This window comes from Antechinus flavipes, chromosome 4 (assembly GCF_016432865.1).
Source record: "Antechinus flavipes isolate AdamAnt ecotype Samford, QLD, Australia chromosome 4, AdamAnt_v2, whole genome shotgun sequence".
NCBI classification, from domain to species: domain Eukaryota; kingdom Metazoa; phylum Chordata; class Mammalia; order Dasyuromorphia; family Dasyuridae; genus Antechinus; species Antechinus flavipes.
Window position 1 is genome coordinate 128,799,840 of NC_067401.1, and position 17,580 is coordinate 128,817,419.

The 17,580-nt window shown below is 35.8% G+C and overlaps 1 protein-coding gene across 8 annotated transcripts in view; it reads left to right on the forward strand.

The window, feature by feature from the left end:
• SPAG9 (sperm associated antigen 9) overlaps positions 1-13,868 on the forward strand; it is a 150,625-nt gene extending 136,757 nt beyond the window's left edge. For 6 of the 8 annotated variants that reach the window (XM_051994269.1, XM_051994267.1, XM_051994274.1 and 3 more), the window contains 5 exons: positions 635-748; positions 2,498-2,536; positions 3,448-3,624; positions 4,118-4,300; positions 10,322-13,868. In XM_051994269.1, coding sequence (XP_051850229.1) covers positions 635-748; positions 2,498-2,536; positions 3,448-3,624; positions 4,118-4,300; positions 10,322-10,437 — 629 coding nt within the window. In that variant the 3' untranslated portion in view covers positions 10,438-13,868. The remainder of the gene's footprint in view (positions 1-634; positions 749-2,497; positions 2,537-3,447; positions 3,625-4,117; positions 4,301-10,321) is intronic. The other 2 variants (XM_051994268.1, XM_051994271.1) reach the window with 1 other exon arrangement.
• Positions 13,869-17,580: the final 3,712 nt, after the last annotated feature.

Here is a 17,580-nt window from a genome sequence, read left to right on the forward strand (position 1 = left end):
TCCATATCCCAGTTCATATCCTCATCACCTCTCTTTTGGTCTATTGCAATAGCCTTTTAACTGGTCTCTAGTACCTGTAGGCTTTCCTCTTTACCACTGGCCCTCCACACAAATAGGCAAATTGTTATTCCTAAAGTGTAAGTTTGTTTATATCAATCATATACTTATGATGTTTCAGTGAAACCCCATTGCATTTGTATGCAAATCTGTATTACATTTAAAGCCCTTCACAATCTAGCTTCTGCCAGTTTTTCCATCTTCACTCCCTCATTCTCCAAATATTTTGTCTCCAACTTTAAGAATCGTTGTGCTCTCCTCCATGTCTTTGCAAAAGTTGTCTCCCAGTCCTGGAATAGTTTAGCTCTGCCTTCCTTCAAGACACTCTTGCTTTTCCTCAGGAGTGCTCTCCCACCTCATTGCTGTGCTTTTTTCTCATATATCCTATAACTACATGTTTCTGAACATGTTATCTACTAATAGGATATTAGATTCCTGAAAATAGGAACTATCTCACTTTTATATTTGTATTCTAGCATCTCTCGTAGGTCTTGACATACAGTTGTTAGAGTGTATTGTTCCTTGCTGAATTGATATCTGTATAGGTAATTTTTTAAAATGTTTTTTATTTGTATAGGTACTGGAAAATTGGGCTTCTCTTTTGTGAGAATCACAGCTCTTATGGTATCTTGTAATCGTTTATGGGTAGGGACAGGAAATGGTGTCATTATCTCCATCCCACTAACAGAAAGTAAGTATATTTTGGATAACAAGTCAGATTGTATATGTTCTGTAAAATGTTTTAGGAACTAATCATCATTTCAAAGTGTTTACTTTCCAGATTTCAAGTAAAGGCCTTTTGTGATCCTAGTGCATTTATAATCACTCCAAAAATAAAGTGCGGGCAAAAATCTAGCATTTTATATGTATGTAGCTATGACATTTGTGAATATACCCATGCCCAGTAAATAGTCTTCATGTGCCAGGATTAATTTTTTGAAATGATTATATTTTACTATTAGAAATGCCTGTGCGTGTCCCTTTCCCTTCCCCTGTGCTCCCTCTCCCCCCCCTTACCCCAAGCCACCTTTCAAATTTAAGACACTGTTTTTAGAGCACTTTTTTCTTAGGCTAGTCCCTTTTCCTATTCAGCTTTATAATTTGAATGTGCATTTTAAAATATTCCCTAATAACGATTTTGATGTTTCCCATATAGCCAAGTCTAGGTTTTTAAATTCTCTATCTGTCTCTCTCTCTCTCTCTCTCTCTCTCTCTCTCTCACACACACACACACACACACACACACACACACACATACATACATATACTCTCTCTCTCTCACACACATACACACACACTCTCTCTCTCTCTCTCTCTTGGAAAGTGTATAATGAAATACTATAAATCAACAGGTTCTTCTTTGAGTTTGAAAAAGCATGTTTTGTGCTGTGATTGGGCAAGATTGGAATGATTTTTGTGAATAGCACATGCATTGTGTGTTTCTCATATTGTGTTCCATTACATCACTCATCCATTAAATAAGTGTTTTTATGTTGCACATTCAATTATGATTCCTGGAGAGGGACAGAAGGAAGGCAGCCAAGTACCACATTCTGTAAAAATTCACAAGATGGATGTGTTAGAATATAGATTGTTGTATCTTTTCTCCTTCCTATTCTACCTTAAAAAACAACTAAATTGAAAACACTTCAAGATTCTGATGTTTGAACTCTGAATTCCCTGCCCTGTTGGAAGTCATAGATTTATGGTATTGAATTGTCCATTTCTTTGTGGAAGGATAGTGTTTAAATATAGTAGATGCTCTCTATCTTTGGTAAATTGAATACTATCTGCTAAAAATCAGTGTGTTGCTCTATGGTAACTATGCTAATAGAGATCATGTGATCAGGGAGTTGATTAAAGCCAAGCCTTGTGACTTTGTGGCACTTTTTTTTTCTTTTTGGCAAGGTATTCAGGGTTAGTTTGCCTAAGATCACACAAATATATCAAGTGTCCAAGACTGGATTTGAATGAATGCCTTCCTGCCTTTAGACCCTCACCACCTAGCCTGCCCCAAGTGTCACTTTTTTAAATGAAGCACCTTCTTTTATTTTTTTTTTTTTGATAAGGGATCCTAGGTTTTGCCCATTTTTAATACTTTATAGAGGGCAATTTCATCTAATTGAGCAGTATTCTTTTACAAAAAGAGTGAAAGGGGAAAAACTGGTATAACAGTATATTGAATTCCTAATCTTCAATTCAGATTCATTGAAAACAGAGTAAAATTAATGATCACACTGTTTTTTTTTCTATATCCTGAACTTTTGAAAATCTTCCATTTGTTTTGCTTTCTCTGATTCCTTTTGGGATTTTATTAATTTAATAAAGAGCTTTTGAGCTCTAATTCATTAGATACCAAGATGTGAAAGTAACTCACATTCTCCTTCTCCTCTACTGTCATATACCTATCCATTTCCCCTTTCCTCCTTTCTCACTATAGCTGTAATCCTCCACCAGGGACGTTTACTGGGGCTGAGGGGTAAGTGCAGATCCTGAAGCTAATTCTCTTTCTGGGCTGCTCATGGCCACTCCGAGGCTGTGTTTCACTTAGAATCAATCCCCTCCTCTGTCCCTAATGCTATTCTCTCTCAGGCACTGCTGCAGCAGTGTTGTCTTTGTTTGCTTGTTTGCTACACGGCCACCAAGTCTGCTCAGCAGTTTAGTCTGTATCATCTTTTGTTGCAGCTGAACTTCCATCCAATCTTTGTTTTTCTTCCAGTAAAAACATGAAACCATCTTTTAAAACTCATTAATCTACATTGTTTACTCCTGTTATCAGTCATGTTTCTTTCACTCATTGACTAGTCCTTGGAGTGGGGGTAGTTTGTATGTCTAGCTGATTTAAAGTTACCTTGCCAAATTCCAGCCAGCAAGTTGGTTATTTTTTACATTGCTTTCTGGCTAGAGGAGGGAAGTATTCTGCTGTTTGTTACTGAAAAAGAATTTACTATAAAAAGCAGGTGTCCATTGCAAATCTGCTTTTAAATTGGTGTACTTTTTAAATGAAAGAACACACTTTAAGACCAGCTGTAACATTTGATCTCTTTGGTTACAAAGAGGTGGGTTTTGTTTTTTTTTTTTGTTTTGTTTTTTTTTTTTTTTTTTTTGGTTGCTTTTGTTTTGTTTTGTTTTGTTTTTTTACAAGATTTGTAAAGTTTTTTATACCTGCTAGACTGGCAAATCCCCTAATCCATTTACTGAGGTACTTTAAAATAACTAGCATGCTTTCTTTTCCCAGCTCTATCTTGAATTGGCATTGCTGCCCTTCTGTCTCATTTTATCTTAATGGCTGTAGCTTTTTAGATGATACCATAAGGATTAACCAATAACCTCTCACATCAACAAGATTTTTCAAGGGAAAATATTTGGTATTTGGTTTTCTATTTTTAGCAAATAAAACCTCAATAGGACCTGGAAACCGTCCTGGAAGTGTAATCCGTGTGTATGGTGATGAAAATAGTGATAAAGTAACTCCAGGAACATTTATACCGTATTGCTCAATGGCACATGCTCAACTCTGCTTCCATGGCCATCGGGATGCTGTCAAATTCTTTGTTGCAGTACCAGGTGAGATGTATTCTGCTTGTGAGATAGTTCATATGATTCTCTTTGTGTGACTTTTGGACCATCTATGCCAGTCCCAAAGTTGTTTTTCATAGTTGGTCAACTTAAAAAATTCCTACTTATAAATAGACTTCTAGATTTATTTGGATATAGACACACTTGTGAAAAGCTATGGGGTTTGTTACGTCATGGAAAACCCCATTTCTTTTTTTTCAGTAATTAAAGGAATTTAATTGGACTGAAGAAATAACTAGAAGAAAACCTAAAACAAATCCAATGTTTTATATATTGTTAGGTACTGAATAATTACTTATTGAGTTCAGTTGAATAGCCAGGCTCCCAAAAGAGAAACTTCTTAGATGAGAACAGTCTAAGTATTCTCATATTAAATCATACTGATAGCATTTCTGCATGCTCTGAAAACACCTATGCTTTCTGTTTGTTAGTAAAACCAACTAGTGTATGTAACATTTAATTTTGTTCTTATCTGAAATAGGTCAGGTAGTCAGTCCACCAAGTGCTAGTGCTGGTGCTGGTGGTGGCGGTATTGGTGGCAACAGCAATAGCACAGAACAAGCAGGTGACAAGCCAGGACCACCTACACAGGAATCCAGCCAGAATCCCTTGAAGTCCATGCTTGTGATTAGTGGAGGAGAAGGATATATAGATTTCAGAATGGGTGAGTATGTAGATCTCTCAGTTGGAATTTTATGTGCAGGAGCCATCTTTTTAATCAAGAAACCATTCCACTTAGGAGATCCTTGTGGCATAAGATTGATTTTTTAAAAAGCTTGAAGAAACTTCAGAGGTTAGCTAGTCTAATGTCATTTTACAAATGAGGTCCAGAGACATTGACTTATCCTAGGTGTCACAGGATATAAAGAGTAGAATTTTAAATCTTTAACTTAGTAAAAAAAAAAAAAAAAAATTGTATTTCTCTTTAAAGCAAAAAATATCTGTTTGGGGATAGAATTTTTTTAATACAAACAAAGGGATACTTTGAGCCAATCAGAAAATTTGTGGACTAGAAATTTACTACAACTGATTCCCAAAAGGAATCGAAAGAAATTCAGACTATGTAGTTGGAAGGTTCTCTATTTTTAGGACATATATTGATCCAGAATTAAGGGCTTAGGACTTTGGGAGTCATACATTAATGCCAGTATTTCATATGTGGTCACAGGTTCTAATATGAAATTGTCAGGGATTTAAGTTAATATTTCAAGCCCAGTATGAAGTTTGGTAATGCCCTGTTTCTGGGTGTATCAGTAGAAACCATTTCTAATTGTTGACTAAGTTAGTTGGAAAAAATTTGGCTCTGTTTGGATTATCATTTTGTAAAAATTTCATAACCTTGTCACAATAGGAAATACAATTCAAGTTTCATTCTTCAAGTTAAATATTCTTTCCATGCTGAGCTCAAAAAAAAAGTGAAATTAAAAAGTAGATTAACTAGCTCTTGGCAGAAACAATAAGCTGGAAAATGGGTCAGTGTTTGAAAAATGGGGCTGTTAAAGCAGGTCTTAAGGGAAATTTTATATACCTAGATAGTTACATGAGTAAAATAGAGAAAGAAGTTGAGCATGCAACTAAAAAAAATAGGAAAAGAACAGATTAAAAACCCAAATTAAATACCCAATTTGAAATTCTTAAAATAAGAGATTAATAAAATTGAAAGTTTAAAAAAACTGTTTTATGAAAAAAACAAGATAAACCTTTAGTTGATTTGATTAGAAAAAGGAAAGAAGAAAACCAAATTAGCAGTTTAGAAAATTAAATAAATAATTCCATGAAAAGGGGGGGGGGGGGAGGGGAGGAGGGAGAAGAAATCGAACAAGCTATTAATCAACTCCCTAAGAAAAAGTCTCCAGGGCTTGATGGATTTACATGTGAATTCTACCAAACATTTAAAGAACAATTCCAATACTATACAAACTATTTGGGAAAATAGGGGAATAAGGAGTCTTAACAAATTACTTTTATGATACAGATATGGCACTGATACCTAAATCAGGAAAGGTCAAAACAGAGAAAGAGAATTATAAGCTATTTCCCTAATGAATATTGAAGCAAAAATCTTAAAATATTAGCAAAGAGATTACAGCAACTTATCACCAGGATAATACACTGTGACCAAGGAGAATTTATAAAGGAATGCAAGACTGTTTCAATATCAGGAAAATGATTAGCATGATTAACCATATCATTAACCAGTCTTAACAGAAATCATATGATTGTATCAGTAGATGCAGGAAAAACATTTGACAAAATACATCTACTTCCATTAAAAAACACTAGAGAGCATAGGAATTAAAATGATAAGTAGGGTTCTTTCTAAACCTATCAGAAGCATCATAATGTAGTGGGGATAAACTAGAAGAATTGCCAATAAGATTGGAGGTGAAACGAGGTTGCCTACTATCACTATTACTATTTAATATTGTTGTTTAAAATGTTAGCTTTAGCAATAAGAGAAGAAAAAAAGAAATTGAAGGAATTAGAGCAGGTAATGAAACCAAATTATCACTCTTTGGAGATATGATGGTATACTTAGCAAATCATAAAAAACAAAGCAAAGTTGCAAGATATAAAATAAATCTATAAATCATAGATGTTTCTAGATGTTACCAACAAAGTCCACTAGCAGGAATTAGAAAGAGAAATTCCATTTTAAAGTAACTGTAGATAATATAAAATATTTGGTAGTCTGCCTGCCAAAATAAAGCCAGGAAATATATGAACACAATTACAAAACACTTTTCACACAAAGTCATAAACAACTGGAAGAATAACATGTCTTATGAATAGACTAGACCCAGCTAATATAATAAAAATGACAATTCTATCTAAATTAATCTACCTAACAAACTGCCAAGAAATCATTAGAAAAAATAATAAAATTCATCTGGAAGAACAATAGGTCAAGAATTTCAAGGGAATTGGTGGGAAAAAAAATGTGTAGGAAGGTGGCCTAGCTGTACCAGTCTTAAGACTATATTATAAAGCAGTGGTCATCAAAACAATCTGGTACTGGCTAAAAAATAAAGTAGTAGATTAGTGGAATAGGTTAGGTTTACAAGACACAATAGTCTGATTATAATGGTCTAATGTTTGATAAATCCAAGGACTGCAGCTTCTGGGATAAGAACTCACTATTTGACAAAAATTGCTGGGGAAATTGGAAAATAGTATGACAGAAACTAGGCATTGATCAACAGCTAATGTTCTTTTACTATGATAAAGTCAAATGGATTCATGATGCAGGTATAAAGGGTAATACTATAAATCTCTCAACTCTGTGGAGAAGGAAGGAATTTATGGCCAAAGAAAAACTAGAGAACATCATGAAATGCAAAAAGGCTAATTTTGATGATACTAAATTAAAAAGATTTTGTACAAAACAAAACCAATGAAGCCTAGATTAGAAGGGAAGCAGAAAACTGGGAGGAAAGTTTTACATTTAAGGTTTCTGATAAAGGCTTAGAGAATTGACTCAAAATGTATAAAAATACAACCCACTCATTAAAGTCATTTGTAGTCATATAAAAAAATTCTCTAAATCACTAAATTTCCCACTTCACATCTGAGATTGACTAAGATGACCGGAAAAGATAATGATAATGATAAATGATAAATGTTGGAGGGGATATGGGAAAACTGAAACACTAATACATTGTTGGTGGAGTTGTGAACTGATCCAACCATTCTGGAGAGCAATTTGGAACTGTGGCCCAAGGGTTATAAAACACTGCATACATACTATTTGATCTAGCAGTCTCTACTGGACCTGTATCCCAAAGAGATCTTAAAGGAGAAAAAGGGGCCCCCATGTGCAAAAATGTTTGTGGCAGCCCTTTTTTATAGTGGAAAGGAACTGGAAACTGAGTGGATGCCCATCAGTTAGAGAATGGCTGAATAAGTCATGGTATGTGAATGCTATGGAATATTAATTATTGTTCTGTAAGAAACGATCAGGAGGATAATTTCAGAGAGGTCTAGAGAGACCTACATGAATTGATGCTAAGTGAAATGAGCAGAACCAGGAGTTCATTGTACATGGCAACAACATCATACAATGATTGATTCTGATGGATATGGATCTTCTCAATAATGAGGTGATTCAGGCCAGTTCCAATAGATTTGTGGTGGAGAGAGCCATCTGCATCCAGAAAGAGGACTGTGGGAACTGAGTGTGGGTCACAACATAGTATATTCACCATTTTGTTGTTTGCTTGTTTTTTCTTTCTCATTTTTCCCTCTTTTGAATTGATTTTTCTTGTGCAGCATGACAAATGTGGAAACGTTTTTTAAAAAAGAAAAATGGGATCGTTTTTAATAATAATTACTACCTGATTTTTTGATGGTTATAGTTAAAGCTTTGTTTTTGAGCCTAACGCTTCCTCCCTCCAATCCCCCTCTCCCCCCCCCCCCCCGGGGGTACTTCTTTAATAATGTGAAATTGATACTAAATGGACTCTTTGTTTCAGTAACTTAATATGATTGGAAAGAAGACTTTTTCTTAAAATTTATATTGCTATAGTCATTTTATGTGTCATTTTCCTAATTGCTGGTCCTGGTTGGTTTACTTTGTAGCTGTTGAATTTAATTTTTCCATGATTTTGTTTATTCATAATCATTGTTTCTTAACAAGCACAGTAATATTTGTTTCATTCTTGAACCACAGCCTGTTTAGTGGATCTATATTTTGTTTTCAGTTCTTGGGTATTACAAAAAGTATTGTTATATTTTGGTGTATATGTGGCCTTTTAAAAAAATTAAACAACTGACCTTTTGGGACCAGATTATGCCTAGCAGTCTATATTTGCCTATTTCCATATTGCTTTCTAACATGGGTTTTATCAGTGCGGTACTCCATCAACAATTTGTGAATATACCTCTCTTTCCACAACCCCTTCAGCATGAACTATTCCCAGCCTTTCTGTCTCCTATTTGGATCTATTGTATTATCAAAAGCAAAGTGTTGAAAGCCAAACTGCTTCTTAACATTAGTTAATTCTTAATATAAATGCCTTCTCATGCTTCTACAAATATTTGAAGAAGTTTTATTTTATTCTCCTTTGCCTTTAACATTTATATTCCAGTATCCTATGAAAAGGCCATCATGCGGGCGTACAAAGAGGAGTTGTTTGTGATTTAAAAGGGAATAAGTCAAATGCTATTTAGATGCTCTTCTCATTTCTATTCAACAACTGCTCCAAGAATCACAATACTTTCTTCTGTCCAGCTGTATTCTCCATGTACTATATTACCTTTTAAGATTTGAAATTTCCCAAACCAAGAAAATGAGTGGTATCTTTTTATCTCCAGTATCCATTGATATGGGATTTTTTAGAGACCCTGTTTGAAATCCTGGAAAAGTTAATATGCTAGTTGCCATTAGGTTATTTCAGAGAGATAGTGCTCTGTAATATTTAGTTTAGTTGTATCAATCAGTATTCAATATGCAAGCATACCCATGGAGTAAGTGGATAAGGAAGAACAAAAAAACTCTGCAAGTGACCTTTTAATAACAACATGGATGGCATCTTATTTTTTTAAATCACAGTGCCTGGCACTGGTAGATACTTGAACAAATGTTAATTGACTTAATGACTTTGCTTTCAGCAAGTACCCTCCCTCCTCCCTCCCCCCCCCAAATAAAAAAACTTAACTGGCGTTCCCATTCCTTGATTACTACCATACACAGATAAATCAAGGAATATTAATTAAGGGACTAGGAATCATAGAAAAAAAATCTAAAGTAACCAACAAGCATTTAGCTGATACCATATTTAAAGTTTCATACGGTAACAATTGGATACTTAAATTTCTTTTTCTGTTCTTCCCTTCTTCCCTCCTTCCTCCTCGCCCCTTGCCCCAACACACACACACACACACACACACACACACACAATTTTTTAAAATTTGTTTTTAGTATGCATTTTATGAGTTAAGTTGGAAGAGAAGAATCAGAAAAGGGGGAAACCATGGAAGAGGTGGGAAAAACCAGAAAAAATAAGTAAACAGAGCATGTGTTGATTTACATTCAATCTTCATATATAATTTTTTTTTTCTGAATGCAAATGGCATTTTTTAATCTAAAGTCTATTGGTATTGCCTTGGATCACTGAACCCACTGAGAAAAACCAAGTCTTTCATAGTTGATCATTGCACATTCTTGCACTATCATGTATAATGTATTCCTGGTTCTGCTCATTTCATTCAGCATCAGTTCATGTAAATCTTTCCAGATCTTTCTATAATCAGCTTGTTCATCATTTTTTATAGAACCTTCAGATACCACAATTTGTCCAACCATTTCCCAATTGATGGGCATCCACTCATTTTCAAACTCTGTCCTTTCGAGATGGCATGTACCGAACCAATTTGGTTGAAGTTGCTTTTGATGTCGGCATGCCATTGTTTTAAGATTAGTTTTCAACATGTTATAGTCAGACCATCTTTTACAAAACTAATCTAGAAAATGAGTTAACTCTTATGGTTTCACAGTGGCTTGTATTAATATTTTTCCTCTGTTGTATAAGGTGTTGCTGTTGTGTACATTAAGATGGGAAACAGACCTGTGCTTAAGTTTATTGGGTTGAGCAGAAATGACAAGTCTGTTAGGCTGGCAACACTTCTTTCTGCCAGTATTTGGTGCATTTAGCTTATTTGAATCTGCCTTGTCTCTTTCCATCAGGTGATGAAGGTGGAGATTCAGAACTCCTGGGAGATGCCCTCTCACTTGAACCCTCGGTAGCCAAAGCTGAAAGAAGTCACTTGATAGTGTGGCAAGTGATGCATGGCAGTGAATGAATGCAGCAGAAACATCTGGGGAGGAGAGAAGTCTCTTCTGCATGGTTCCCCCATCCCCACCCCTTTTTATTTAATGCTCTTTTTGTGGAATCAGTTTCACTACCTAATGTTTGAGCATTTTTCCTGGTAACTTTATATTATGAAATCTGTCCTACCATAACAATACAGGAGCTAGCTGTTTTACTACACCAGTGTTATAGGCAACTTCAGTGTATTATGAACAAATCAAAGAATGTTTACTTTCTCAAAACTGGTAAACTATAGTAAGCAATCCACATGTGGTTTACTGCACCACAATCTAACATAATTCACTTCTTTTGATGGAATCACTTTTTAGCTGTCACTAATAATGGAGTTGATGGAAAACACTTGATAAATTAAATTGTCTATCCTATTGAGTAAAATAGCAAAGTTTTTCCCAGTGTAATATAAAGCTGACAAAAACTAATAACAGGTGGAATCATCTGGATTTATCTAAATGTCCTTGGAGGGCAAAAAACAAAGTGTAAATTACTTTAACTTTCATTTTCAAATCTGACAAATCTTGTTTATATATAGTATATAAAACTTTGTCGTTTCCATCAGATTTTAGGGGGGTTGGGTTTGTATTAAAGAAATTAAGACTATGTTATTTAAATAAAAGTTTCATGTTTCTGACTTCTTTAGAGCTCTAAAATTTATGAGGACTGTTTTTCTGAATCTCCCGAGTTATTTGGAGAACAGTCTCTCCCAATTTCATATTGGTATGTCTTGAACATGTGTTACCATAAGGCTCAAAAAGGTTCTTCAGCACTGAGATGATTTTAAAAAGGAAAATTGTGTTTGTATTCCTTGTACAGGGGATGGTGGGGTATTTTTGTTGTTGTTGGCTTTTTTAGTTGTTTTTTCATCCCATGTAAATTCACCTCTTTCCCATTTGTTTCTGAAGAGGTCTTATCTGTGAATAAGATTAAAGCTGTAAAATTAGTGGAGTAGAGTTACCAGCTGGGAGATCTGATTAGAGAAAGTATTTTCTATTGTATGTATAAAACTATAGAACAGCTAGCACTTGGCACTCTAGATGTAAATAACACAAGTTTTTGCACCATATGGAGATGAAAAAAGGCCATGGTTAACGAAGAAAGATTGCATGAGGGAAACCAAGCCAATTTGTATTCCTAATTTAAATTGATACTACATCTTTTCATTCACTGTGGGCATCCCTCTTTCTTCTGTTTTAACCAGATTAAACATTCTGGTTCTAACACCAATTTTTCTCACTTGATTGGTTTTTAAAACCATAATGCTGCAATAATGGTTCTCACCTTAACTTTTTTAAAGTGTATAATCTATAGTTTCTTTTCCTTCTCTGTTATTTTAAGCAGAGATAAATTAAGTGATAGTTTTTTAAAATGTAAACCAATAGTGTAGATGTCCCAAATTCTACTAACTGCTTCAAAAAGGGAAAAGCAGAAGAATGTATAAAACTACCTAAGCATTCTGAACAGACAGGTTCTCACCCCCAGCCTATCATGCAAAGAAAAATCTGAAAACTATAAGAGCGCGTTATGTCTGCCAATGACTTGTTGCACCAAAATGCTTAGGTAAGTTGTTTTTTAATGGCCTGCAGGGGCTTTAGGAACCGTTTTGTTATAGGTATGTAATCATCATAGAGGCTGTACAGTAAAACTGTTGCTCAGTTGGTTAGGAAGAAGGACTATTTTAGTAAAATTTGCATTTTCAAAAGCATTCAGTTTCTGAGTTTTCTGGTCACTTTCTAGATCACCAAAACTAAGGCTATTTTTTCACAAATTGTTTGATATGTCTTTGTTTTTAAAAATTAAAACTACTTGTGAATTGTTAAATCCCAGGAAACTAGTATCCCAGATTTTTACCCCATTCAATGATGATCAAACAGTCATAGGTCCGTGTGACAAATTCGAATTTAGGAAATCAAGGTTCAAAAAGAACTGTTGAAAAAACCACTAATGATGAAAAGGGTAGATGTTGTGATTGCTCCTCTTTTGTGTTGTTGACTTTAACATAAGAAATGCAAATTTCTCAAGTGTTATCCAAAGCATTTAACTAATATAGTGCACTGCTAAATTATCTTAGGTATTGGAGGTGTCAAGATTGGGTGTCAGGGTTCCAAGATTTTCTATAGAAATTTAAAATTTTAGTCAAATATATTACTACTTTGACCTCAATGATGGCTGGTTATCTGTCCCTGTGTGTTGACAGCTTTCTGGAAGGAGCTGCCAAGTCAGAGCATTCTGGTACATAGTGAAAAGGGTCAAAACAATACTTGTAAAACTGCCACAGGGAGTGTGTGGTAAGACAGAGAATTTATTACCTTGTGTAGTTTTTCTGTTAATTTTAAGACAGCAACAACAACTACAGAAACCCTGTTGAAAGAAATAAGGGTTGATGGGGAATTCTCTTTTTGTTACACTGAGTATCGTGCTCTTGCTGCCTCTTTGCTGGCATCGTGAGCATGCTGGGTAGCATCCGCTCTAGGAACTCCACAATCTTCAAAGTATATGATGAGTGTCAGTCTCATGTGGATTACATTTCGTAGAAAGAGGGATCTTAATAGATGCAGCTTATTGGTAGTGTGAAAACATTTGGAGCACAAAATATGCAGCACATAACTTTGTCAGAATGAGTATGTTTGCATGGCACAGGTGAAAATGAATTCTCCAAACTGCTGTTTGTTTTTTTTTTTTTTTTTTTTTTTGTAAAGGTCTTCCTGCATTTGAACAGATAAAGAGTAGAAGAGAGTCAACATTTTTAACATAAGCTGCCTTACCAACAATAAAAAAAAATTCTGATTTATTTTACTAACCATTCTAAAGAGCCTCATCTTTCCAATGCTGTGTAACTGAATATTTATTTCCCTGTGAGTATTATGAAAATTACCAAAGGATTTAATCTTCTTTACAATTCTTCTTGATGTACCCCATTGAGACGGGGGAAGAGTTGAGTCCCCTGGTCTACAACTTGGGAAGAATAAGAGAAAACTAAGTATAGTTCAGTGGAAACCATAATGTGTTTCCACAGAGATATGCCTCCTGGCTCTGTCACCACTGGTGCTGCCCTTCAGAGCTTTTTCTATATGCTAAATGTATTTTCTTTTTCACAAAACTGTTTCCTTTGTTAAATCAGTTGCATATTTCTCAATCTCATAAAACATATTTTAAACATTTATGTTTTTTTTTTAAGTTTTGTTGTAGACATCATATTCTAAGTTTTACTTGCCTCTGTAACCTGACATGTACCACTACCATACAGTGGTTCTTTGCCTGTTTTGAGGTGGAGGCTTTGTTTCTATGAGCAAAGAGCTCATCTAGAAATGTTAGATATTTCAGTATTTATTTCTATTATTGAATCCTTGGGGTTCAGAATGTAACTTTGTACATGAAATATATCTATAAATATGTATATGAAACATGCATGAGATTAAGTGTCTTCTTTTTCATTACACCAGAAGCCAAGGATAAATAAAGGTGCTAGTGTTCCTTTTGGAAAGTCAAAATTTACCTTCCCACAGTAAACATTATTTCTGAGGGACGAAGCTGGCACCATTTGGCAGTGACCAAAAGAGGGGTGGAGAAGACTGGTTTGAAGAATGTCAGTCTGGGTCACATGTTCAGTTAATGTGAATAACAACAGACAATTAGGCTTTCTAGCAATGTGGGAGCTCTGAGTCACAGTCCACATATGAAAATAAGACAAGCCATTTGCCAGTAAGAATAGGCAGGCTGTAATGTCAGTTTTAATAATATAGTAGAAAATCCCAAAGGACAATTAAAGCTAGCCATAATGTAGCTCACATTGTAACCCATGTTCAGTACGGCAAGTTTAATTTGGTACAATTTGTGTTATTGACTACAACTTTGTTACATGACCTGTCCTACAACATGCCATTGCCTTCACCCTTCTGTTGCTTCATACTAGTCAAAACTATTTAATTCTTGTATGGGTGACCCACCCAGTGAGTTTGGGATGCCCCAGAATGTAAAGCAATTAATGGCCTTAGTCAGTCCTGGGCTGGACTTCATCCTAATTCCCAATCACCTTCCTAATGCTTGACAACTCAGTCAGTTTTAGAGATTAATGCATATCATTACTCACTGAATAGTCAGCTCCTTCCTGACCAGACCTGCTGTTGAAACACAAAACAAAAGCCACTCAGTTTTCTCCTAGACCAATGTTGATTACTGAATTATCCTTCCTGATTTTTTTTTTCTCATCTGTTGAATTCCCCAACATCTCATCCAACAGCAGAGGTGACTTTCAATAGCAATATGGTTTAGTTTCTTAAGTTCTCCAATAATTATCTTCAGGATCTTTCTTTGCAGTTTAATCAAAGGACCTTAATATAAAATAGCTAGCTTAATTTTTTAAAAGCAGTTATGGTTTCTGTTAAGTAATTTTTTTTTTAAATCATGATTTCATTGTTAGGAGTTTCTCAGAGCATAATCTTAGGCCCTGTTTATGGGGCAGTATACCTGATGGCAGGCCTTAGGTGTTCAGGGAATTTCCCTGATCCTCATGAAGCAATTTATTTGGTTTTTAGTTTTCCCTCATAACCAGAGTTGCCATTGGGTAGAAAGAATGGATTTCTCAGGTTGATTTAAGCATTTCCAAAACAACTTTAAACTTATGGGGCCAGAAACCAGGGCATGAAATTGAAGGCACATAAAAAGGTAGGATTTTGTTTCTGTCTTAGGAAGAGGTAGACAGTCAGGCCTGGTCTCGGTCTGGCTTCCTCTTCACTCAGGCCCAGCAAATCTAGAGAAAAGGAGTTTTTTAGCTACCCAGCTAGATTCCAAATGTATTCATAACTAGATACAATCAGGATATGGTGATTGTGTATATGTAGCCTTAAGAGAGCATAAATCTGATATTTGCCCTCTGATGTATCTGGAGGAAGGGCAGCATATTGGCCATCAACTATGACCTCCACCTTCATTTTTCCTTAGCCCTTCATGCAGAATGGCTCTCTTAAACCTCATCTTTAAGGAAAATTACTCCCCATCCATGGACTTGAACTTGGAAATTCCTCTCTCGGCTGACAGTCTCCTGCCCTTTCCCCCCTCGCTTTGCATCCCTGCTCTTATATTGACTTAATCCTTCCTGTGAGACTTTCTGCATCACTCTGGCTCTTCTCCCTGTCTGTGCTGTTCTAGCCTAGCTCCTCTCCTTGCTGGTTTTGACCTTATTACTGAACCAGTCCTAGGCATTGTCTTTTTCTCTTGTCCCCTTACCTTTGTACTGTGCATGGCTGCGAATGCTAAGCCCTGGATCACCACCACTGTATGCCTTTACTGCCTCTCCTCCTCAACTGTGGAATGATGCAAATTACAAAGGGACCAGCTGGATCTTGCACAGGCTTCTATAAGCAGCTTCTTACCTGGACCCTCATTGCTAGGCACTCCTTACAGGAGAGATCTGGACCTTTTTCCTTTAGGCCCCCTGCACCACTCCCCTTGCTTTACTTAGAAAATGGAGATCTTCCATCATGAGTCTCTTCACAAAGAGGAGAAGGCCCTTCTCACCAACACTGTGTGTCCTCTGTGTGATCCCTTCATTGGTTTCCTCCGGACTGCCTCAGCAACCTGCTTCATAGCACCCTGAGGGTGGCCCAGCTAGGAGATGTCTGAGGCAGGATTTGAATTCACCTCTTCCTAACTTTAAGGCTAGTATGTATTCCATTGTGCCACCTAATTGGCAAAAATGATCAAGTTGGACTTTGTAGCCTTTTTCTAGGCTTTTCCAGCCCTAAAATCCTTTGACCCTTCATATTAGTGAGTACAAACCAAAGCATTAAGAACTTTCGGTGGGGTGCCTCAGTGAAACAGTGGAAAGGGCCGTAGGTGAGGAGTTGGAAGAACCAGAATTCTTCCTGATCCTGTTTGACCACTTGGATAAAATTACTTCTCAACTTCAGTCCTGTGGTTTATAAAATAGGAATAAAAATGCTTCCTGTTAAAAGGATCATCTTTCTGAGTTAGTGGAATAATGTATATGAAATTTCTTTGTCAACTATAAGGCAACATCCAAATAGAAGTTGTGATTTGTTTTCATTACCTTTTAGCTATTTTTTTGTAACTTTTGTGGAGGAAAACTTTGGACAAATCATTTTTGCCTGCTTGGTGAATCCACTCACTGTTAATAAAAGTTTGCTTTTTTCTTTTTTTTAACTGACATTGAGTTGCGTGATTTATATGTGCATTACAGGAAAGAAACATATTCCTGGGTTGAGACCTGTTGGCATCTTAAGTTCTTGCCTTCCTGGAGAAGTTGCAGCTTGAGATGGAGCAGTAGCTTGGTTGGTGCAGGAAGCTCTTGCAAGGAGATAGAAGAGAAGAAGGATCCCTGAGTAGTAAAATCCCAAGATACATCACAGCAGTGCTTCCTTTTAAGACCCTATACTTCAGCTGAGGAGTGCTTGGCTTTACTTAGTTGCAAATAGCTAATAATAGCTAGCATTTATATAACACTATATGTCAGCCACTATGCTAAGTTATCTTATTTATTTATTTATTTAAATAACTTTTTATTGACAGAATCCATACGAGGGTAATTTTTTACAACATTATCCCTTACACTCACTTCTGATTTTTCCCCTCCCTCCCTCCACTCCCTCCCCCAGATGGCAAGCAGTCCTTTACATGTTAAATAGGTTAAAGTATATCCTAGATACAATATATGTGTGCAGAACCAAACAGTTCTCTTGTTGCATAGGGAGAATTGGATTCAGAAGGTATAAATAACCCGGGAAGAAAAACAAAAATGCAAGCAGTTTATTCATTTCCCAGTGTTCTTTCTTTGGATGTAGCTGCTTCTGTCCATCCTTGATCAATTGAAACTGAATTTATGCTAAGCATTTTAACAATTACTAATCATTTGGTCCTTAGAACAGCCCTGATAGAGGGTACTATCCAGTACTACAAATTACTGAGGCAAATAACAGTTTAGTGATTTGTCCAGGAACGCAGTTAGGGAGTATCTGAAGCTGGATTTTAATTAGCATCTTGCATACTCAAGGCCCTATATTCAATCTACCATGCAAGCTCTAAAAACTGTATTAGGGATCCAGATGGCATAGTGAATAATGTTGCATATTAAGTCAAAAAGACTTAGAAACTGAATTAAAAT